The sequence below is a fragment of the Suillus paluster genome, assembly GCF_016628075.1.
Source record: "Suillus paluster strain FC165 chromosome Unknown EDB91scaffold_73, whole genome shotgun sequence".
NCBI classification, from domain to species: Eukaryota; Fungi; Basidiomycota; class Agaricomycetes; order Boletales; family Suillaceae; genus Suillus; species Suillus paluster.
In genome coordinates this window covers 111,237-133,787 of record NW_024537633.1, presented here as the reverse complement: position 1 = coordinate 133,787, position 22,551 = coordinate 111,237, and the positions used below count along the sequence as shown (strand labels likewise).

The following is a 22,551-nucleotide window of genomic DNA, read 5'->3' as shown; positions in this document are numbered from 1 at the left end:
GCAACAGTAGTGACGTGCTTTGTCCAGTGTCTTATCGGCGACAGGCTGACAGCTTGGACTACATACTATGATACTTGTCATGAAGAGCAGTAGCTCTCGTCGGGTGACTATGTACGCTAAGAGACCTACGGAGTTATTTGCATCCTTAATTCATTTATCGTTTGCCTCCCATGAGTCTAGTTGGAATTCGAGACAGAAACCCTGGATCTGATGACCGCTAGATGACCGCACTAAGGCCGAAGGTTGAAAGTGTAAGCAAGAATTCCTGATGGTAAGTAATCGGTATCCCAACGATATCCGTGTGTTCTTGCCGCAAATCTGCTGACTTGGAATGACACTGGAAACCGTTTGTAATATGCGCCATAGTATAGTACTGTCCTGAATTCAATGATAAGTTGTGTCAGAATGCTTCGGTGAGAAGAATACTACGTACTGATCCTTTGGTAATGAAAAGGCAATGAAAACTTACGAGCTAGGGGACCTCCGGTCTCCAGAGTCTAGACACGTCAGAGAAACTGGAAAAACTGGTAACCTTTTCCGACGAGTAGCGGTCGAATTCTTCCGTTTGCAAGCTGAGGAGTCAACGAGTCTGCGAACCATAGCTAGTCGGACTTACCTTGATGTATAAGTAACACTGCGATTGAAGACGATGTTCACTCATCATTCCGAGATCGTATCTGCTGGAAGGGGATCGAAATACTCGTTTGACTCTAAGGAATGGTCTAGCCTGAGCTTGGTCTAGCTGGCATGCTGCATCCACTCAGTCAGCAAACGTCAACGACAAGGCGCCAAACAAGTATTCCAATCCATCATCCCACCATCATGATACTCAAGTGTCTAGCTATTAGTAGACTCAGCCCACCTGCTGGCGACGTACTTACTACTAGATCAACAAAAGAGCCCGGAAGCATGCAAGGCCTTATGAAGCTTACATGGTACATGCATGCTGTGATTTAGCTTTTAAGACATATACAAGTTGTACACAAGGTCTTACATTGCGACATACGGTTCAGCTCTTCAGTTGTTGGCAAGTGTGACATGGCGCTCCAGGACTGGCAGTCAGCGGCCTCCTGTAGGCTGTCACCTAATATATATATGTCACTTGACAACGACTCGATCGTGACGCTCTGTTTAATATCCCACTCACCTACTGCAGGGGCGACCACACTCATGATCAATACCTGTTCCGAAATGGCCAGTACTACATACCACTGCCCACCCATACTTACGGATCGCCTGTCTCGATGGGACCAGTAAAGGTAGACCCACTAGACCTTGAAACCAACCTTTTCCCGAGCACAGTGGTCAGCTGGTCTTGACTCTTGGGAGTTCGTCCGAATGATACACCGTGCGGGACTTGCAATGTGATGCGTGACCTCTGTACGTCACTGGACTGCTTCTTCTCATTTCTCTCTCTCTCACAAGGTGGTTCCTTTGTGCCGTCCGAAGTACCGCTGCGTTAATGGCCCCACGTAAGAATATTTTCCGACCTATAAGTATAAATGCAAACCCATCAGACGTTCCCCGTCCGCGACGGATTCCTTCTCTCAGGTCCACTTTCATGTTCTCCTTGCTATTCGGTGCCCTGTATGCCCTAGCGCCTACAGTCTGGGCAGAGGTTTCCTCTAACATTCAGCTGGCTGCGCTAGGAAATAAACTCACTTCTAATGGCACCGCGACGCCTTATTCGATGAATGTCACGGATTGCCCAGGTTCGACTGTAGTACAATCTTTTGGGAGTTGCCACTGATGATTGCGGGGTTCAGGGTACACTCTAGGGTCGTTTGAAGAGTCTGACATTGGTCTCACTGCTCGGCTCACACTCGCTGGACCAGCATGCAATGCATTTGGATTAGATATATCAGACCTCACCATCGAAGTCACTTACCAGTCGCAGTCCACGTACATCGCTTTCTGAGTCTTTTGAGCGCAGCGCTAATGGTTGGTTTTAGTTTACACGTCAAGATCTATGACACTGCCAACCAACAGTTTACAATCCCCGAGTCGGTGATCGAACGACCTGCTGCACCAACGACATCCTATACAGGCAGCTCTGACCTCATATTCAACTATGATGCAATGCCTTTCGCATTTTGGATTACGAGACGCTCTGACCCGGACGCAATGCCATTGTTTGACACGAGAATTTCATCACTTCCACCCACTCCCATTCCACCATTCAATACATCTGACTCAAGCACGGCATTCGATGGCTTCCCTCTTGTATTCGAAGATCAATACCTCCAGGTCTGTATCCATCATCCCCGCTGCGAATGTGGCTTACGGTTACTAGGTTGCTTCGGCTCTGCCGTATGGCACCAACATCTACGGATTAGGTGAAGTCATAGCCAGCAGTGGATTTAGACGCGACATTGGAACAGACGGGGGTGTCGGCACCATCCAGACGCACTGGGCTCGCGACGTTGCAGATCCCATTGATCAGAACATGTAAGTCATCTGACCTGTAAATCATTCTCACGTGATGATTCATGAGATCTTCGTGTTTAGGTATGGCTCCCATCCAATCTACGTCGAACATAGGTACAATGCGACCACCGGAAAGGCCTCTTCCTCTGGTGTCCTTTTACTTAGGTATTCAACTCCAATTCATTCCGAATCCGTCCGTTCAAGTCATTCCTCAGCTCCGCAGGTTCGGATATCTTCCTGCAGACGCCCTCGAACTCCAAGGTATCATTGATCGAGTACCGTATGATCGGTGGCATCCTCGACTTTTACTTCTTCTCTGGTTCCACGGATGCAGAAGTCATCGCTCAGTACGGGTCAGTCATCGGGTACCCAATGTGGCAGCCAGCGTGGGGATTCGGATTCCACCTTTGCAGGTAATGTTCTCTGAACGTGATCGGCGTAGAAGAGGCTCAATTCGCACACAGATGGGGGTACCACAATATCAGTGATGACAGAGAAAACGTCGCGCAGATGCGTGCGGCGGGTATCCCCCTGGAAGGTTTGGCGCATCTTTGGCAGAACTCGTCGCTCACCATTCTGACTTGGCGCTGCAGTCCAATGGAACGATATCGACTTGTACCACGCTTACCGTGACTTCACTACAGACCCAGTTAGTTTCCCTGGAGATGAACTTCGTGAGTTCATCCAAGAGTTGGTGAGTATTTGTCGCGACATGGTGCAACCAGTGCTGACTTGAGTGAAAGGCCGCCAATCATCAACATTGTAAGTTTGACTGTACACTTTTGCTGCCATACTTGTTCCAACGACTCATCAGATATCCCTATTGTCGATGCCGGTATCGCTGTGACGGTGAATTCCACCTGACGTCGTGAGTCTCTTGACATCCTGTAGCGAATTGTGCCCTAACTGGATGCTGATTTAGTACGATCCTTTCACACGGGGAGTTGAAGAGTGAGTTCTTGCGTCCTATTAGCAGATTTGAAGCGATGAATGCTCTGCAGAGATGTCTGGATCAAGAACCCAGATGGATCTCTGTACATGGGTCAAGTCTGGCCTGGGTACACTGTCAGTTATCCTCTGGAACTTCTCTACGACCGATTGATTTCCTGACTTGTTGTTAGGTCTACCCGGATTGGTTCAGTGAAAATATGCTCTCTGTATGGACTGACAGTCTCAAAAACTGGACGGACATGGGTGTGGAGTTCTCTGGTATCTGGCTCGACATGAACGAACCAAGCTCATTCTGTAGCGACTCCTGGTAAGGCGAGTTTTTGTTCACGGTCCTTTTGAAGCTGACTAGTGAGAAGTGGGACTGGCGCGAACTTCTCTGCCCTTGCTCCCTTGAGCGTTGCCGGCACGGTCGTTACCGGATATCCTGAATGGTATGGCAGTTGGAAATTTTGTCCTGAAACGTGGGTTACTAACGATGTTTGATGAAGCTACAATGAGACAATATGGGGACCTAGTGGGAACATGACTATCAATGGAACTGCTACACATTCATGCGCAGCAAGCTCGAGCGCTATGACCGTGATAGACAAGCGGGGTGTCGGTGCAGGTGGCGAACAAGGCGTCAATCTCAACAGTCCACCATATGCCATTCATAATGGTCAGTTTCATCTGTTGTATACCATCATTGCCATGTGACTGAGAATTCTCTGGAATGCAGCGATCGGAGCTCTTAACCGCAACACCCTGGCGACCAACGCGACCCACTACGGCGGATATGTCGAGCTCGATGTGCACAACATGTTTGGATTCATGGAGGCAAAGACGACCAACCTTGCTGTTCAATCGATCCTGCCCGGAAAGCGTCCGTTCTTGATCGGCAGATCGACGTTCCCTTCTGCTGGAAAATGGACTGGTCATTGGGTACTTTGAATCCACTCGGAGGCATATAGTGGAATGTTGACGTCTCTGATAGCTTGGCGACAACTACAGCAAGTGGCAGTACATGTACCTCAACATTCAGGGAGTGTTGCAGTTCCAGATCTATCAAATTCCGATGGTGGGCGCTGATACCTGTGGATTTAGTACGTATCCCGCGGAATGTGTGTCGGTGTCTGGTTAATGGTCTACGCAGACGATAATACCGACGAGGAGTTGTGCAATCGTTGGATGCAGCTCTCAGCCTTCGTTCCCTTCTATAGGAACCACAATACCTATGCTGCTCTTCCCCAAGAGCCTTATCGCTGGCCAAGCGTAGCAAACGCATCCCGCATCGCCATTGCTGCTAGGTACGCCCTGCTGCCGTACTGGGTGAGTATGTGCGCCCTCTCGTGATCACATCGTTGACATTTGACATGCAAAAGTATACGCTCTTTGCGAATGCCTCAATGGCTGGTCTCCCGCCTGTCAGAGCGCTATTCTACGAGTTCCCTGATGAGCCCGAATTGTTCACTGTGGATCGGCAATGGCTAGTTGGAAGCGACGTCCTCGTGACTCCAGTGCTTACTCCGGGAGCTACCACCGTCGATGGTAATGGTCTAAACCTCACCGATAACCACCCTCACTGACGTACTATCCGACAGGTATCTTCCCTGGACGCGGTAGCGTAATCTGGCGCGACTGGTACACTCACGCCGTCGTAAACGCTACGTCCGGAGGCAATACAACACTAGACGCTCCCATCAGCCACATCAATGTTCACATCCGCGACAACTCTGCTCTGTTGTTGCACCAAGAGCCCGGGTACACGATCTACGAGACTCGCGAAGGTCCCTATGCCCTCCTCATTTCCCTCAATGCAGCAGGCACGGCATTTGGCACTGCGTATGTGGACGATGGCATCAGTTTCCCCCCTGGGCCAAGCAGCAGCCTCACGTTCCAGGTTGCTGAAGGCACGCTCAAGGTCGAGAGCGAGGGTGAATATGTGATTCAGCAAAAGTTAGAGACGATTACAGTGCTTGGCGTGCAGAAGCCAACACAGGTCACGTTCCAAGGATCGCCGTGTGAAGGGTGGACTTATGAGAAGGCTACCGAAGAGCTGGTGGTGTTGAATGCGTCTATCGACCTTAATAGACAGTTTACTTTAGCGTGGAAGTAGCTTCTAGCGTGTTGTTCTTGACATTTGGACATGCGCGTAATTAGAAATATTTTACCGCACAAGTTGGGTCAGCCACTTGTTTGGGACAGTTATTACACAATGTTACAGAGTGGTCGATCCAAGCATACCCCGTATGTATCTGAGTGGGACGAAGTTCATTGAAAATGAAACTTTTGTGTGCACGTCAAATACGAACGTATGACTTTACGAGGAATATAGATCACAGTCTGTGGACACACCCAGAGTCCACCATGACTAGTTATTATCGTCTTTGAGGTTCTTCTGTCTGCGCATACGTACCAGAGTCGTCATGAGCGCAAACCGTTGAGTTCCTGCTCGAGCTTGTTCTCGAAGGTCTCTCGGGTTGAGCCTCTAGCTGGTCATGGTATGTCTCCTCGATGATCTCCTCGCTGGTACGTTTCGTGATGTACTTCACTCATGCCCAGGCCAGGACCGTTTGAACTGAGAATAGTGGGGTGAGAAAGATCCATATATCATTGCGAATATAGACTTCTGGGGTGCACATGTAAAGCCATAGTAGTTTGACGTGTTCGGTGTTTGTCGGAGATGTCGTCCTGTAGATGTTCGTGATTAGTCCTCCAACTGTTCGAAACCCATGCTGGAGATAAGTACTACCATCGACGACACTGCTCGGCTTGACAGAGAAGTGAGGCGCCTGCAGAACTGGATGTGCATTTGGCGCTGGCCAGTCGTGAATAACTTCCTCTCGAGGTTCTTTGAAGTCGAGAGGAGCCTCATGTGTTCGGTCTTCTAGTACAAGGATATCGTATGGTTCAGGAACTTGAGCTTGATCACTGTATGCCTGCTACGGAAAAACTGAGAGAAAACTATATGTGTTTTCACCAATCGTGAAGCACTTCAACAACGAGCGCAACTGATCAAGCTCATGCATTGCGAGCTTTGGACAAATTCCTGAGTACAAAGTACTCATGATGAGATGGACATCGAAACAATGGCACTAGGTTATACCTGTACACAACCGTATAAGCTTCGCGGCACTTACCGTCACCATCCGACGGGGGGTCGAATACAAACCCAGGACCGCCAAACCACTCGTTCCGCCCGGCTTTGCTTCAAATCTGCTGCCATTAGTAGATCTTCCCGCCGCTTTCTGATTCAGATCTTGCATTGAGAAGACATGGCTCAAAAGCCTAATTCGCATGATGGCTAATCCTCTGGTTCTTAAATCTCGATGTAAGCTCATCGCGGGCCCGCTGTCGTCACGGTGTGCCAATTTCTCCGCCACAGTTGGTCGGAGAATTGCAAGAAATTCTCGCAGCAGTTTCAGCAGTCGTTGCACGATGGCAGACACGTCTGGCAGAGATCCGGCTTCGTGAGCCATGGACCTGACTTCAATGGTTGACACTTGAGGCACTCCCCAGAATTTAACACCTGGATATTCATGGTATGCTTCCTGCTAGCGAAATTTAGTGACAGTGCCGGTGGAACCTGTAATGTGCGTGCCATTCGATGGAATCGACGACACTCCTGAATACCACAGCAGGCCAAATCACAGTACCGGGCCATACGCTTTCGTAAAGTGTTCGTACTAGTGTAAACTCAAACTTTCATTTCACTGGCGTTGCAGGGGCATGATGAATTTTGCTGTATAAAGTTCCGTTCCATGCGGCTAGACCGAAGAAGCAAGGTCTCACAAGTATATGAGTACTTATAAATATAAACACCACATCTTCCCCATTCGCGAGTCGCAACGGATTCCTTCTCTAAAGTCGACCGTCATGTTCTCCCTGCTTTTGGGTGCCCTGTGTGCCCTGGCGCCTACAGTTTCGGGAGGGGTCTCATCTAGCGCCCAGCGCAGTGTACTAGGAAATAAGCACGCTCTTGATGCCGCCGCAACGTCGCCTTACTCGATGAATGTCACGGACTGCCCAGGTTAGACCGCTGTACAATGTCTTGGCAGTTGACATTGACGATGGCCTGGGTTTAGGATACACTCTAGGGTCGCTTCAAGAGTCTGACATTGGTCTTACTGCTCAGCTCACACTCGCTGGTCCAGCATGCAATGCATTTGGACTAGATATATCAGACCTCACCATCGAAGTCACTTACCAGTCGCAGTCCACGTACATAATTTCCTGAGTCTTGTGCCAAGTGCAACGCTAATGGCTGGTTTTAGTTTACATGTCAAGATATATGACACTGCCAACCAACAGTTTACAATCCCCGAGTCGGTGATCGAACGACCTGCTGCGCCAACGACATCTTATACAGGCAGCTCTGACCTCATGTTCAACTATGATGCAATGCCTTTCGCATTTTGGATCACGAGACGCTCTGACCCGGACGCAATGCCCTTGTTTGACACGAGAACTTCATCACTTCCGCCGACCCCTATTGCACCTTCCAATGCATCTGATCCAAGTACAGCATTCGATGGTTTCCCTCTCGTATTCGAGGATCAATACCTCCAGGTTACTTCAGCTCTGCCGTATGGCACCAACATCTACGGATTAGGTGAAGTTATTGCCAGCAGTGGATTTAGGCGCGACATTGGAACGGACGGGGGCGTCGGCACCATCCAGACGCACTGGGCTCGCGATGCTCAAGATTTCATTGATCAAAACTTGTAAGTCACATGGCTTGAAATCATCTTTTCACGTGACGAACTCTTCGTCTTCAGGTATGGCTCCCATCCAATCTACGTCGAACATCGGTATAATGTGACAACCGGAAAGGCCTCTTCCTCTGGTGTTCTTTTACTTAGGTATTCTATTCCCCAATTCATCCCAATCCGTCCGTTAATATTATTCCTCAGTGCTGCGGGTTCAGATGTCTTCCTGCAGACACCTCCGAACTCGAAAGTATCATTAATCGAGTACCGTGTGATTGGCGGTATCTTGGACTTTTACTTCTTTTCTGGTCTCACGGATACAGAAGTCATTTCCCAGTACGGTTCAGTCATCGGGTTCCCTACGTGGCAGCCAGCGTGGGGCTTTGGGTTCCACCTTTGCAGGTGATGTTTCCTGCTATGTGATAGAAGAGACTCAACTAAGTTATACGCAGATGGGGGTACCATAACATCAGCGAGGTTAGAGAAGTCGTCGCGCAGATGCGCTTGGCGGACATCCCCCTGGAAGGTCTGGCACATCTATAGTGGGACTCATTGCTCGTGATTCTCAGTTGATATTATAGTTCAATGGAACGATATCGACTTGTATCACGCTTACCGTGACTTCACTACTGACCCAGTCAGTTTCCCTGGGGATGATGTTCGTGAGTTCATCCAAGAATTGGTGGGTGTTTTCCCCAATAGAGTATGTCTGTCTGACTTGGGTGAAAGGCTGCGAATCATCAACATTGTAAGTGTGCTTATACTCTTTCTCTGCTGAGCTTGATCGAACTGCTCGTTAGACATCCCTATTGTCGATGCCGCCATTGCTGTCACAGTGAATTCAACTGACGTTGTAAGTCTCTTGGTATGCTGCGATCAGATACTTCCTAACTGTATTGTTACTTAGTATGATCCTTTCACACGGGGAGTCGAAGAGTGAGTTCTTTGATCTCTGTAATGGACTTGAGCGATGAATGCATTGCAGAGATGTGTGGATTAAGAATCCAGATGGGTCTCTGTACATTGGGGAAGTCTGGCCTGGGTACACCGTCAGTCATTCCAGACCTATGGAACCCCTCTTCAACTAATTTACTTGCTCTGTCAGGTCTTCCCGGACTGGTTCAGCGAAAATGTGCTCTCTGTATGGACCGACAGTCTCAGAAACTGGACGGACATGGGTGTCGAATTCTCCGGTATTTGGCTCGACATGAACGAACCAGCCTCATTTTGTGGCTCCTCCTGGTAAGGCTGGCTTTTGTTCGCGGTCCGTTCGAAGCTGACTGGTGAGAAGCGGGACTGGCGCCAACTTATCTACTCCTCCTCCCAAAGTCGTCGCCGCGGTCGTTACCGGGTACCCTGAATGGTATGGCAGTTTGACCTACAGTAGTGACGTGTTATTAATGATGCTTGATGAAGTTACAATGAAACAGTATGGGGACCTAGTGGGAACATGACTATCAACGGAACCTCTACATATTCATGCGGAGGTAGTTCGGTATCCGTGATAGAAAAACGGGGTGTCGGTGCAGGTGGCGAACAACGCGTCGATCTCAACAGCCCGCCTTATGCCATCCATAACAGTAGATTCATCCCCGTTATACGCCACTGATTCGCTCTGATTCTGAATTCTCTCCAGCGATCGGATCCCTTAACACTATCACTGTGGCGACCAATGCGACGCACTACGGTGGGTATGCAGAGCTCGATGTGCACAACATGTTTGGATTCATGGAGGCGAAGACAACCAACCTTGCTGTTCAATCAATCCTACCTGGAAAGCGTCCGTTTTTGATCGGCAGATCGACCTTCCCTTCTGCTGGAAAGTGGACTGGTCATTGGGTATTTCTAATTCGTTCGGCGGAATATGGTGGGATGTTGACGTCTCTATTAGCTTGGTGACAACTACAGCAAGTGGCAGTATATGTACCTCAACATACAGGGTGTGCTACAGTTCCAGATTTACCAAATTCCGATGGTGGGTGCTGACACCTGTGGCTTCAGTATGTATCCTGCGGAACATAGATCAGTATCTGATTCACAACATGTACAGATAACAATACCAACGAGGAATTGTGCAACCGTTGGATGCAGCTCTCGGCGTTCGTTCCCTTTTACAGGAACCACAATCGCTATGCTGCCCTTTCTCAAGAACCTTACCGCTGGCCAAGCGTAGCAAACGCATCCCGCATCGCCATCGCTGCGAGATACGCCCTGCTGCCGTACTGGGTAAGTATCTACATTATCTCGTGATTACGTTGTTGATAGATATGCAAAGTATACACTCTTTGCCAATGCCTCGATGGCTGGTCTTCCGCCTGTCAGAGCGTTATTCTACGAGTTCCCTGATGAGCCTGAGCTCTTCACCGTGGACAGGCAATGGCTCGTTGGAAGTGACATCCTAGTCACTCCGGTGCTGACTCCCGGAGCCACGATTGTTGAGGGTAATGGACCAAACCTTATAAAACACCGCCGCCACTGACGTACCACGCGACAGGTATCTTCCCTGGTCGCGGTAGTGTAATCTGGCGTGACTGGTACACTCACGCCGTCGTAAATGCAACATCCGGAGGAAATACGACCCTAGATGCCCCCATCAGCCACATCAACGTCCACATCCGCGACAACTCTGCTCTGCTATTGCACCACGAGCCCGGGTACACGACCTACGAGACTCGCGAAGGCCCCTATGCGCTGCTCGTATCACTCAATGCAGCAGGCACTGCATTCGGCAATGCATATGTAGATGATGGGATCAGTTTCCCACCTGGGCCAAGTCGGATCCTGACGTTTCAGGCTGCCGATGACACGCTGAAGATTGAGAGCAAGGGTGAATATGCGATTGAGCAAAAGTTGGAGACGATTGCTGTGCTTGGCGTGCAGAAGCCAACGCAGGTCACGTTGCAAGGATTGCCAGTTGGGGTGTGGACCTATAAGGAGGCGACTGAAGAGCTAGTGGTGTCGAATGCGACCGTCGACCTCAATGGACAATTTATTTTAACATGGAAGTAGTTTCTTAACGCGTTTGTCTTCGGATTCGGACAAGTCGTACAGGCGTGTGATTGGACACATATGCTACACAATGGTCACCAACCAAATGCCACTCGCCATTCGGTACAAGTCCGACTCAGGAGGTAAGTAACGTGAAGTTCCTGCAAAATTGGATGTATATCGTAGGTCCTGCCACGGCAAACGCCGGCTCTGACACCTGTACTTCCAAGTTCCACAATGCGGGGCGAGGAGCTCGTAGATTCAGCGACTCCCTTCCTAAGATATGAAACCACCAGAAAAGATAGTCGGTTTTTTATCATTGTATATTGTGCCATATCCTTTGTCGAGTCTCGTCGCAACAGCTTTGCATGAACAAATTATTGCTTGTATCAGAAGGGACTTGGAATGGTTCCATGATGGTGTAGATTTTAATGTCTAGGTACGAGCCATGGCGTCATGACTATCTTGCCGATGGATTTGATCTGCAGAGCTTCTCTGATGTGTCAAGCGATGATTATGATTATATTATAAATACCATCAACGAGGATAACTCATCACCAAAACTTCAAAAGTTAGGTATTCCCTGATTAGGCTGAATCTTTTGGATCATGGGTGGTGGCTGTTGTGAAGTTCATACCAGATCAAAGAAGTATATGTCCAGATCAAATATTCTTCAATTCCTTTGCCCCTTTCCTGGAGGAACCATGACACTGGTCAAGATATCTACTGGTACTGTTCTTTTCCTCCCATATTGTTGCTCAATGTCATCTGATGCTCCCAACACATGTGTACCTGCCAAGGATCAAGCTTTTGAGGAGGTTCTTGGCCATGGGAGATGCCCCAAAAATCCTGAGCGCATGAATACTCTTATTTGAGCTGAACGTGAAGACAATGATCAGCCTCTGCATCACCATTGCCAGTCTTATTGTTTACCCTGAGAAGACCACCATTATCACCAACAACAACTTCTTTTTGACTCTCCCAGTTGAGGATGCTTCAGATGCTGATGATGGTGATTTCACAGGGGATGGCTCTGAATCCAGCTTGGAGTCATCCTCATCAGGCTCTAACAGTGATATCCAGGAGATAACAAATGTGGAGGTAAGTTGTCTTGTGTTTTTCTTGACTAGTCTCACTAATTATGTAGCTTGCTGCAATGTTGCCCATGAAAACTGTACCACAATGAGGGGGCAACAACACACACCAACTCTGACAGAAAACAAGGTGCAAGGCTGCCAACCAACCTTTTCCTGCAACCAGCAATTCCCAGGCATCCAAGCGCACTTGGGTGGAGGAAGTAGATGACAAGGATAGCAGTAGTAGCTTACAGCATCAATGAGCTTGGCTCTTCCCTGATTATAAAAGGTAAGTTCTTTCTTGTTGTTCATAGCTATTCTGACTCAGGTCACTCCAAAACATTAGCAGGCCAGCAAGCACAATCCAATTTATTACTTCTATGAGCTTGTGGAGATGAATTCTGATGGACAAGCAGATGATGTTGGCAACAAACATTATCTGGGCAACCACAAGGTCCTTACCATCATGTGTGCAATGAAAAGTAGTCTGAATGGTATGTTACATTTTTAAGGCATGTCCTGTTGCTTACTAGTCTCAGGTTTGATTGGTCATCTGAAGACTCATTTTCCACCAATGTATTGACTATGTCTACTCTTAAAGTCCCATGGAACCCCACCTACCAATGATGAACTCAGAATTGCACAGGGAGAAAAGGTGCTTGATGCTACAGCTGCTGCACAATATTTGGTCCAGCTGTAGCAAGTATCAGTAAACATCATTGATGCATTCAACAAGCAGGTCACCAAAGCTTTTGGCAACTAGAACCAAGCCAAGTTTGAAGAGCTGCTCACCCAGTGGCTTGTGGCATGTGACCAGCTGTTTGAGGAGGTAGAATGACCAGAGTTCAAAGCATTCCTAGACTATGTGCATAGAGGCTCCCCACTCCATGTCCCTAGAAAACTTGCCATCAAGTGTCATGTTATGAAGATGGGAGAAGATACTATTGAAGGTGTTAAGGAATATGATTGAGGTAAGTTGAGTTGAGTTGAGTTGAGTTGAGCCAAAGAATAACTAATTATATGACAGAAACTCAAGTCTAAAGTCAGCCTCTCTCTTGACACACAGACTTCAAGTAACCAATTTCCTGGCCATTGTCCTGCATTATATCACAAATGACTGGAGTTGGGGTATGTTGCCAGCTGCTATATCTTGTTGTACTGAATTATAACTGCACATTTATAGAAGAATTTTTGATTGATTTCCATGAGATCATTAGTGAACATAGTGAAGCTAATCTTGCTGAAGTGGTTTGGAATACCTTAGAGCTATATGGACTGAAAAATTGCATCATGGCTGTTGTATGCAATAACACCTCAAATAATGACACCCTACTTCAAGCACTTGGAGAGAAGTGTGCTGATGAAGGAATTGACTTCTCTGATAAGCACTTGTGCATCCACTGCTTGCCACACATTGTCCACTTGGCTGCCATGCAGCTGCTTGAAGATATTGGAGGCATCAAGCCAGATGCAAAGTGAAATCAATGAGTTGCATATCAAGATTCAGTCAGTGCCACTCAATTGTGAGCATGATAACTATGTGGCTCTTCTTGATGAGGCTGAAGATGATACCAATGAACAGCTGGCCAGGGATAACTTTGAGTCATTGCAGCAGGTATTGTCTGTGGTTGAAAAGGTATGTATGTTGGAAATTTCCTAATTGGGTTTCATTGCCTTGTAATGTGTTGCAATGATCCAATGACAAGCCGAGGTCCCAATAGGTTGCAATAAAAGAGTGTGACATTACATTTGTGTTACAATTCATGTTACAATATTGAGTTTGTGTCACAATCGTGCCTTCAATCAGGGTTTCAACCCAGTTAGCAATATTGACCGTCGGCTGCAACTGTCCAAGCTGATTTTGCGGTACCTTGAAATCTAGATCCCAAGGCTTATCCAAATAACCTAAGTGTGTCTCAATGACATTGGAATACAAACAGGCAGGTTTCAATTCAATTCAAATATCATTGAGAGCAAGTAAATCCAATTGCAACTAGCACCCATCCTCAACAAAACATATCAAATAATACGGTAATAGCAGTCTGTAGGTGGCAGTTCTTAATATTACTTCTTCCAGGATCGTTTCGGTCGGCTGGCCTCCTCACCTGCTGGCCCACTCGACACAGGCACCAGCATCCCTGCCTTCCTTCCTTGGCCCCGACGACCAGAGGATGGAGCTGCTGCCACCACTGGTAGAATCTCTACATCATTGGGTGCTTCAGGAACCTCAATAGCGGCTGCTGGAGGGAATTCAGAGGCCGCAGTGACTGTAACAGCAGCTGCACCTGCAGATGCCACAGTTGGGGTCGGAATAGCAGGCAGGAGGGTTGTAGGATTGGGATCTGGAGCGGTGGTAGTTTTTGCAGGGCCAAGCACTGGGATGGCTAGTGCAGCAGGAACAATGACCGGTACTGCAGGTTCAGGAGGGAGGGCTGATTCAGATGCTGCTGGAATGACTATGGGTGAAATGGGGGTGACTGGTCCAGGAATATCATTGTCAGTAGTCGGTCCAGGAAAGTCGGATTCCTTGCACCCTGCATTTGTGATGGCCAAACACATCAGATCAGAGGTAAAGTCTTCGCTGTCAGTGTCAGACGTCGCAACATTGGAAGTCGAGGACAATTGCTAGACGTAGGCGTCAATCTTTTTGCGGATCAAGCAAATACGAGGTTGATCCCAAAGGGTGACCCACAGTTGCTTGTAGGCTGTAAACATGGCAGCATATGGTAGCCAAGACTTTGCGCCAACTCCAGCTTTCGTGAATGAAGTGTTGGGAGAAAGGATGAAGATCAACTAAAGAATAATAGTTAGATGCTGATTCAGACGATTGACTGTAGCAGAAATAGAACTCACTGTGACCCAACCCCATGCCAGAAGACCGGGAGTACAGGATGTTGTGCCCCATTTTCGAGCATTGCACTTAGCATGTGGCCACCCAGAAATGTCTAGTGAATTCTTTCCAAACATCACGATCCTAATTGCCTATGTAGATCTGTTAGCATGAAACAATATTCTTCAAAGAGTGAAGCTTAAAAAATTACCTTTGCAAGCGGTTCCCAATTACCGAACACTGTGGACATTGTGGGGTCCATCTCTTGATTTGTAAAAAGGACGGGCGGAAATTTTGACGGAGAGGAGCGACCACCAGCATTACCTGGTCCAAGGATCTTCTAGATCTCAGGAATGGTATCCCGCTTCATGAAACTCAGGTCAAAGTAGGACGAATCCAGACCGAAGATACGCCCTGCCATCAAGCATAGTTTGCCGATCTCACTTGAGTGCCCACCTTGGAGATGCTGCTCTAGCTACAGTACATATCAATCAGTGTTTGGTTGCACAATGAAATATATGAACTAATATACCAATGATTTAAAATGAGAAGTAGGTATGAAATGATGGAGGTGATCCGGTAGAAGTGAATACACCTCTGTCACAAGACAAAGTTCTTCGGCACTCTTGCTTGCATAGTGACTAGCAGATATGATGATGGGCGGAGGGTTTGGCACAGGCAATCTGAGAACGTGGTGCTCAGGTGGGAACATTTCAGCAATAACACCATATTTGCAAGCAAAGGTCAAGAGTTCAACATTGTAAGCCTTCAGCTCGTCGGGAACTTGTGCACTTGAACGTCGACGTTGATTGGATGCCAAGATTTTGTTCTTCTCTCCCAGAGTCCTATTGTTATTTTTAAGCGACTGGTTTTCTAGTTGCAGACTTCAAATGATCTTGAGATGCACAAAGTTAGAGTCACCAAATGTGAGCGAAGCAAGGCATTAACATTACCTCCATGTCTCCACCCTGCACAGAAGCTGATGACTGAGTGGTTGATGAGATCCCTACTGTGACAGATGAAAGTGCATCCAATTCAGATACATCATTGTAGTCTAACTCAGACTCTGAGTCATCATGTGTGATGGGACACTGAGGCATCACGAGAACTGGTACAGTCAAGTAAAACACAGTGTGGAAAATAATGATGGATGGACCCACCATTAATAGTCGAAAATATTGGCTGTGCAACTTGGACCGGGACCAAACAACATGATGAAAGAAAACACAAGGGCAATTACATCGTGCATTGCCTTGACGTGTAATTGAAATCAGCATACGGGTGAATGACAATATGACACGATGCAACTTACCTGTGTGGCACCATCTCTAAGTGCTGATGGCCAGCTGGCATTGAAACTTAAATGCACCATTGGGACCGATGATGATGTTAAACAGTCTAAGCGCTGTTTAATATTTAAAACCGAGAGATTCAGACATCATGCTATTAGCTCAACATGCTTTGACCTAGAAGACTAATGATGCAGACTCACCTGCACTTGCTTGACATCCATTGAATGTGCTTGAATTGTGGTCCCAATTGGCTTGGGACTAAGATTGAGAAGTTGCAATATTGAACATTGAATTCAACCAGTGAACTTAGTGAGAAAACGTGATTAAATGCTGACATAATCATATTGACAATCCATTGAAACGCACCTTTTTAGCACGTGGTATGAATGAAAATCTCAGAGGATGGACTAGATATTAGTTTCGGTAGGACATAACTAATACCGTAGTAGTTACAGTGAACACGGTATTCAGAACACCTGCACCTGTATCAGAATACGAGCATGGTATCCGTACGGTGCAATCAAGTTGCATTGGCATTACTACTGCCACCCACATTTGCATTGGTCGTCCCCCGCCGTTCTACACGCTTCATTTTTTTTCTGCAGCGGTTGCATATGGTACTGGGCCCTTCTGGCCCAGGTCCCCATTTTTCTATGCACCTGCTGTCTTTGTAGTGTCCTGGTAAACCACATTGGCAGCAGATGTGCTGGCCGATTGAGTTGGTTGGGGGGAAAGAGGTGGTGGGAGGAATAGTGGGTGGAGTTGCTGGTGTGATGGCAGGGATGATGGCATTAGGAGATGTTAGTGGGGAGCCATTGTGAGCTGGCGCTACATCATCAACTCAAGATCCATTCATGAAAAAAGGCACGCACTGATATTTGTGCTTGACCCTGGGGTGCCTGTGATGGCAGGGGAAAAATATGGGTTTGATAGGTCCTGAGTTCGCCAGGTTGATCTAATGGACCTAGTGGGATACCCTTGGACTGGGGGGCAGCCAACACAGCACGGGGAGACTGTGGCTGTTGGTCACAGGCATTGAGAGCACTCCTTTCATCAGTGGCAGCATCAAGGAGGTAGGTCCTCAATGTCCTGTGAAGTAGCACGGACACGGGAATTGGGATTGGCTGCTGGATTGGGAGTGAGATTTATGAGTAGGCCGAATGGTGAGGTGATGGTTGAGGTGTTGAATTTGAGGAAGCTGTTGGGGGAGGGGGAGTTACAGTAGTTACAGTCTGAGGTGCCATGTATCGCAAGATGGAAGAAGACCATAATGGCAAGAAATGGGTTTGCTCTGATGAGGATCGAGGTGGCTATTAGTCTAAGGCAGGGATTCAGAGATAAGGGAGGAAGTAAGAATCCAACCACTGGCTGCGGATGTCCTGCATTCGAAGGAACATATCCGTGTCAACAACCAAAGACTCGTCAGGTCTGCTGGCATCCTCTACTATCATACAACCCTGAATAATTGAGTGAACTGAAAAAAACTCTGTGGAAGCCCTAGGCTTTGTCTTAACCCGCCAAAACTGAAAGTCTTTGTCCTTTTGTGGATGAACACCAACCGGTTGGTCATATGGAAGAACGAGCATGATAGGATACTGAACATCCCCTACCGTACAGGTGAAAATCAACATCAATTTGCCAAAGGTGATGCGAGTGTCGGTCCGCAAGATGATACAATCATATCATGGTGAGCCGTGGAACATCGGCGTGCATCGAAGGTAGTCTGTTGACAAACGACTCAAAATTGACTTTAAGGAATCAATATTCTGTGATCTGAGCAGGACTCAGAGTAAGATACAAATTATATCATTTCGGAGCTGCAAACATCATCAACTCACCATCTCACTGGCAGTCAGTTGGATCTGTCGTCCATCTGGAAATGGTATCTTGTTGGCGGCAAATGAATGGTTCAGAAAGCTGTTTAGCTTGATCCAAAATCTGCCAAATGCTGGGTTACCCGCACTACCTGCCTCGATGTCTATGAATGACATTGCTGCCTGCTTTGAACCAAGACTAAAATGCTGTGCATCAGTTGGTTCTGTCAGATCAACTTCATCGGCCTCCAGTGCAGTATCAGGTTGATCTTCTGAATTGGATACACTGAGATTCCAAGTGTTGAGGTAATCCAACTTGCCACAAATATATTCTGCAACCAGGCTGTCATGGTTGTATTGGAGAATCTTTAAAATTTAAATTATCACACAGACTTGGATTCAGAAATCGCTTACCTGTTCAGCAAAGTTCTTGAAATTTGTGCGATCTTGATAAGTGTCTTTCAATGGGCCATGCATTTTCTCATTAGGCTTGGTGCTATAGTTTTGGGAGACACCTTTCACCTCAATATCATTGAAGAGATGGGCAGAAAGATGTTTCTTAGGAAAATTCCAGGACTTCTCACAAATCTCTGCTGTATCTTCAATGTATTTCTGATTGTAAAATTTGAATCAACACCATGGATCAATAATATACTAGTATGAGGGATACATACATCCAACAATTCAGTGAGCTTTGACAAAGCTTCTTGGCCATCTTTGATGGTGTCTTCAGTATGGACCTCTAATGAAGCATAGATATTAAACCCTACATAGCTTCGGATACAACAGAGCAGGAGATATGCCTCTGGATCCATATCACAGTCAAACACATTATGTGCTGCAAAGACGATAAGCTAAATTGATGTGAATAATATGTCAAAAAGTGAATAGTCTAGGCTTGCCTTTGATATGTCTTCATATTTTGTTCCATCAGAAAATGATACTGATATAACCTGATCGAAGTGATTCAGGTTTCACCAACGTGGAACTGATTGAAAGCTGACAATCTAAATTAATGCCTACAAAAATCCAGCTGAAAAAATGACTCACAAGCTGTCAATCTGCACAGCAGCCTGTCAACCAGAATGTTCGACCCATTTCTGCAGTTTGGCCCATGTGTGATCACTGAACAATCCCTCGTTGTTGAAGTGGAGTTTATCATGAGATAGAGCCCTGTGAACATCGGTGTGCTCGAGGACATCAAATGAGCTCTGATAACAATGGTAGATTATTAAGTAAAATACAAACAAAAGAGAGACCCACATCAACATTACGAAGGCTCTGGGAACTCAAGATCTGCTCCCTTGCCTGCAATGTAGTAGACTCTTGGGCTCGAGCACATAATGCCTTGGTATCTACGGATGTGCGGAGAGGATACACATTAAGTGTATTAGAAAGCTCGTTGTGAGGCACTAGACAGATAGGGCAAGGAAATTTGCCCATCAAACCACGAATCAATGCCATTACAGCCCTACAACAGTGAACATATCCAGATGTTATCTAATAGTACCAAAGGAACTAATAGAATTATACATACTGTTCTTTGTAGTCTGCAGAGAGTATGAGCACAATTGGATAGAAAACACGAATAACATTGTCCCAGCATTTAATGGCAGAACCGAACTTTGATAGTGGTGCAAGACAGGCAAGAATCATCAGAAACACTGCGTGCCATACCGCATTCTTGAAGTTGACAAAAGCAGGCTTTCCGGAATGCTTCTTATCTTCCTTTACCTGTCAAAGCTCTGAGTGTTAATAATGTCAGCATCATTGGCAAGGAATTGTAGAGCAAACAATAGGTAGCCAACCAACAACACGCCCCCCACCCAAGCCTTCTCCATTCCAAACCACAATAGGAAGATTAGCACAGTGAGCAACTACAGGATAACCTTTTGCACGACCAAACAACGATAATTTGGCCTTGTCGGCATACAAAATAAATGCAAGAGGTTTTGCGTCTGGTGGGATTTTCAACTACAATATTAATCCTCAGTTGGTACACAACGCAGACACTTAACAGGATATTAATAAGGACATGACCTACTTGATATTCCCAGAAATTATTCGTGGTCCACAGCTCATGAATGAACCAAACGAACTTCTTGCTGTCAAACTTCGAAAGCCTTTGGGGATTGAAGACGAAATGCGGACCTACTTGTGGATCTTGAAGTAGATCTGTAGCCCAGTCCCACAGTGAGCGATGAAATAATGGGAATGTCTTATCGATCCCTTGGAAGGGCACGACGACTTCCTCCTTTGTAAACTATTACATGAAAGGAGCACAATAAGCATAGACTTTACATACAACATTAATGAATAGTACATACAGGTGTCATTTTGAATGATGCTGCCTCCCATGTGTCTCACACATCTTTGTGATTCCAGAGGGTAAACAATTCGAACCTACTGCGATGAACAAGTTCAATGAGCTGGTCCAGCTGCTCGTAAGAGAGTGCAGCTTCGTGGGCAAGTTCCGCAACCTCAAAGTTGATACGAGTGCAAAATGGCTTCCAGGGCTCAGGATCTGCTTTCGGAACAGCTGTTGGGGCACTGGCACCATGACCATAGTCCTCGAAATGGTACACTTGGGTAGGGCGACCACTACTGGGGTGGTATTCCACTTTTATATCATCCACATCGTGTTGAGGTACAGGTGATGCTGTTGCAGATAGTAGTGGAAGATCTATATGGATGTAAGTTGCAAACACAATAACACAAAAAAAATCATAAAGACATACAATCGGAATCGGTCTGCCCCACGTCAGCGTCGTCTGGATAGTCAATCTGATTATCAAAATCGAAATCGACATCCTCTGAATGATTGATGGTAGCTTGCATCAATGTCCGATGAATCAGTATTAATATGATGACTTACAAAGAGATGAGCCACTGACAGATGGATGTTCACCGATAAACACACTACTCTGTTGTGCCTGTTCTTGTTCTACAATTTAAAAATTGGTTGACGAGCATGAAACCATAATAATGTTATAGACAACGTACCTCAACAAATTTCCCTAGCAAGCTCTATCTCCTCTCGCCTTTGTTCTGATTGCTTCTGGCAAGCTTTTTTGTGTGTTCGGAATCCTTGGCGATGGAAGGATTGGCCACAATGATCACAGGATCGCTGCAAATCGGCAGGCATCTATGTTGAAACAGGAACAATTCAAGTTCAGTCTAAGTGTAAGGGCACCTGGTACAGGAATAGTGTACTTTGATGGAGAAGCACTGGCGGGTGAAGCTTGAAGGATCTGAATCAGTTAAGGGCTGGCAGACTAACATTTAAATTATTATTACCAGGCGAAATTCTAAATTGACAGTCTAAGATCCAGATGGTAATATTCAGATGAATCAGACACTGTTTGTCTCTGATTCGGAGGCAACTGTAACAAGTAGAGTGGAAGATACTAACAAGGGCTGAAGTTGATGGTGAAGGAGTGTTGAGAGGATGGTGTGGCAATAATTGATTGTTGGCAGTGCTTGTTGGAACAACATTGTAATTGACGTACTAAAGTCAAGACCCGGTATCAATAGTACACGTCAGTATCAATGAAGTGACTTTGGTATAAATATTACTACTGGGCATTAAGAATAGAACTTAGGTACCGATATCTTGACTCGGTATCAATATGGTTGAAACCGAGTCTCACAGGCACGCTGTTGCAACCGATTAGAAAATTTCCGACATATGCTGCACAATACATATTCTACTGCTAAGACAAAACTAGCTTTGAAAAATTGTTTGTTCTGTCTGTTCAAGCCCACAGTGATGGAAAGCATGGCTTGCAGAAGTCACAATGTCTCTTAAGAAGGCTGAGAATGCAATAAGTCAAGTTTACCTCATGCTCATCTTGGATGTCAAGACTTGTTGGTCATTCACACATCAGATGCTATGTTGGGCACTTGATTTTCATCAAGCTATTGACAACTTTGTTGTGAAGACTTGTGACCTCAGGCAATATGAACTCTCTGACACCAATTGGGCAGGGATTGAGCTAGTCACATAATGGTGAAAGGCCTTTTGCTCTGCTACCACTCAAATGTCCACAAAAAAGTGCCCCATGCTATCTTCTACACATGCAATATTCCATGGACTTCAGGAGTTACTTTGAGATGACTTGGCAGAGCTTTCAGATTCAGCCCCAGTGAAGCTGTGGTTTGCACTGACCAGTCTCATTATAAGCTTAGTGATTATTACTTCAAGGTTGATGAGTCACCTTTCTATGTCTGGGCTTCAAGTATATCATCTTTCATTGTGAGTCAGTTTGGCTAGCTAATTATCTATTCTATTCTGTGTATTCTGAAGTTCTTGACCCCTGCAACTCGTACTATGGACTCCACAGTGACTGTGGGGATGATATCACTACACAAATGCATATTGAGATGCAGAAGAGCAATCTACATGCTCTTTATAAACAGCAGTATGCTATGGTGGTGGTGCAATCAGTCTCTTCATCATCTCCCACTGAAACACACCCTTTAAAG

General features: G+C 46.4%; 8 protein-coding genes across 8 annotated transcripts; 3 read left to right on the top strand and 5 right to left on the bottom strand.

Moving 5' to 3' along the window:
• Nucleotides 1-777: 777 nt before the first annotated feature.
• On the bottom strand, nucleotides 778-1,281 carry EDB91DRAFT_795982 (uncharacterized protein). The gene is made up of 3 exons (XM_041328423.1): nucleotides 995-1,281; nucleotides 882-927; nucleotides 778-837 (listed from the first exon to the last, which is right to left on the bottom strand). The coding sequence occupies exons 1-2, from the start codon at nucleotides 1,221-1,223 to the stop codon at nucleotides 920-922; spliced, it is 237 nt and encodes a 78-aa protein (XP_041172894.1). The 5' UTR covers nucleotides 1,224-1,281; the 3' UTR covers nucleotides 778-837; nucleotides 882-919.
• On the top strand, nucleotides 1,282-5,473 carry EDB91DRAFT_1310637 (glycoside hydrolase family 31 protein; the record flags this gene model as incomplete). The annotated part of the gene is made up of 20 exons (XM_041325097.1): nucleotides 1,282-1,712; nucleotides 1,767-1,902; nucleotides 1,953-2,247; nucleotides 2,294-2,448; nucleotides 2,509-2,592; nucleotides 2,643-2,840; nucleotides 2,892-2,965; nucleotides 3,021-3,121; nucleotides 3,171-3,189; nucleotides 3,242-3,276; nucleotides 3,350-3,378; nucleotides 3,429-3,492; nucleotides 3,549-3,685; nucleotides 3,735-3,809; nucleotides 3,867-4,036; nucleotides 4,097-4,299; nucleotides 4,352-4,460; nucleotides 4,511-4,686; nucleotides 4,740-4,905; nucleotides 4,959-5,473. Exons 1-20 carry the CDS (start codon nucleotides 1,463-1,465, stop codon nucleotides 5,471-5,473), a joined length of 2,991 nt encoding a protein of 996 aa, XP_041172893.1. The 5' UTR covers nucleotides 1,282-1,462.
• Nucleotides 5,474-5,909: 436 nt separating this feature from the next.
• EDB91DRAFT_1310630 (uncharacterized protein) lies at nucleotides 5,910-6,996 on the bottom strand (the record flags this gene model as incomplete). Its single annotated transcript, XM_041325096.1, has 2 exons — nucleotides 6,498-6,996; nucleotides 5,910-6,299 (listed from the first exon to the last, which is right to left on the bottom strand). Exons 1-2 carry the CDS (start codon nucleotides 6,834-6,836, stop codon nucleotides 5,910-5,912), a joined length of 729 nt encoding a protein of 242 aa, XP_041172892.1. The 5' UTR covers nucleotides 6,837-6,996.
• A 237-nt stretch (nucleotides 6,997-7,233) lies between these two features.
• EDB91DRAFT_1252788 (glycoside hydrolase family 31 protein) lies at nucleotides 7,234-11,075 on the top strand (the record flags this gene model as incomplete). The annotated part of the gene is made up of 19 exons (XM_041323558.1): nucleotides 7,234-7,387; nucleotides 7,443-7,578; nucleotides 7,632-8,081; nucleotides 8,136-8,219; nucleotides 8,271-8,468; nucleotides 8,519-8,592; nucleotides 8,648-8,748; nucleotides 8,796-8,814; nucleotides 8,867-8,919; nucleotides 8,974-9,002; nucleotides 9,052-9,115; nucleotides 9,172-9,308; nucleotides 9,358-9,429; nucleotides 9,483-9,646; nucleotides 9,703-9,905; nucleotides 9,958-10,066; nucleotides 10,117-10,292; nucleotides 10,342-10,507; nucleotides 10,561-11,075. 19 exons carry the CDS (start codon nucleotides 7,234-7,236, stop codon nucleotides 11,073-11,075), a joined length of 2,904 nt encoding a protein of 967 aa, XP_041172891.1.
• A 2,237-nt stretch (nucleotides 11,076-13,312) lies between these two features.
• On the top strand, nucleotides 13,313-13,558 carry EDB91DRAFT_1009250 (uncharacterized protein; the record flags this gene model as incomplete). The annotated part of the gene is made up of 1 exon (XM_041312385.1): nucleotides 13,313-13,558. A coding segment is annotated over one exon (246 nt), but the record flags the coding sequence as incomplete, so codon positions are not given.
• Nucleotides 13,559-14,755: 1,197 nt separating this feature from the next.
• Nucleotides 14,756-15,252, bottom strand: EDB91DRAFT_1059667 (uncharacterized protein; the record flags this gene model as incomplete). Its single annotated transcript, XM_041314270.1, has 3 exons — nucleotides 14,756-14,923; nucleotides 14,984-15,112; nucleotides 15,172-15,252. Coding segments are annotated over 3 exons (378 nt in total), but the record flags the coding sequence as incomplete, so codon positions are not given.
• A 48-nt stretch (nucleotides 15,253-15,300) lies between these two features.
• EDB91DRAFT_1252785 (uncharacterized protein) lies at nucleotides 15,301-16,060 on the bottom strand (the record flags this gene model as incomplete). Its single annotated transcript, XM_041323557.1, has 3 exons — nucleotides 15,301-15,435; nucleotides 15,493-15,844; nucleotides 15,909-16,060. The coding sequence occupies 3 exons, from the start codon at nucleotides 16,058-16,060 to the stop codon at nucleotides 15,301-15,303; spliced, it is 639 nt and encodes a 212-aa protein (XP_041172888.1).
• Nucleotides 16,061-17,583: 1,523 nt separating this feature from the next.
• Nucleotides 17,584-20,904, bottom strand: EDB91DRAFT_1239146 (uncharacterized protein; the record flags this gene model as incomplete). The annotated part of the gene is made up of 17 exons (XM_041321814.1): nucleotides 17,584-17,790; nucleotides 17,812-17,858; nucleotides 17,988-18,018; nucleotides 18,091-18,273; nucleotides 18,304-18,432; nucleotides 18,481-18,678; nucleotides 18,741-18,920; nucleotides 18,969-19,019; nucleotides 19,056-19,065; nucleotides 19,117-19,139; nucleotides 19,161-19,277; nucleotides 19,330-19,537; nucleotides 19,604-19,800; nucleotides 19,861-20,040; nucleotides 20,111-20,329; nucleotides 20,436-20,725; nucleotides 20,805-20,904. The coding sequence occupies 17 exons, from the start codon at nucleotides 20,902-20,904 to the stop codon at nucleotides 17,584-17,586; spliced, it is 2,370 nt and encodes a 789-aa protein (XP_041172887.1).
• Between the last annotated feature and the right edge of the window lie 1,647 nt (nucleotides 20,905-22,551).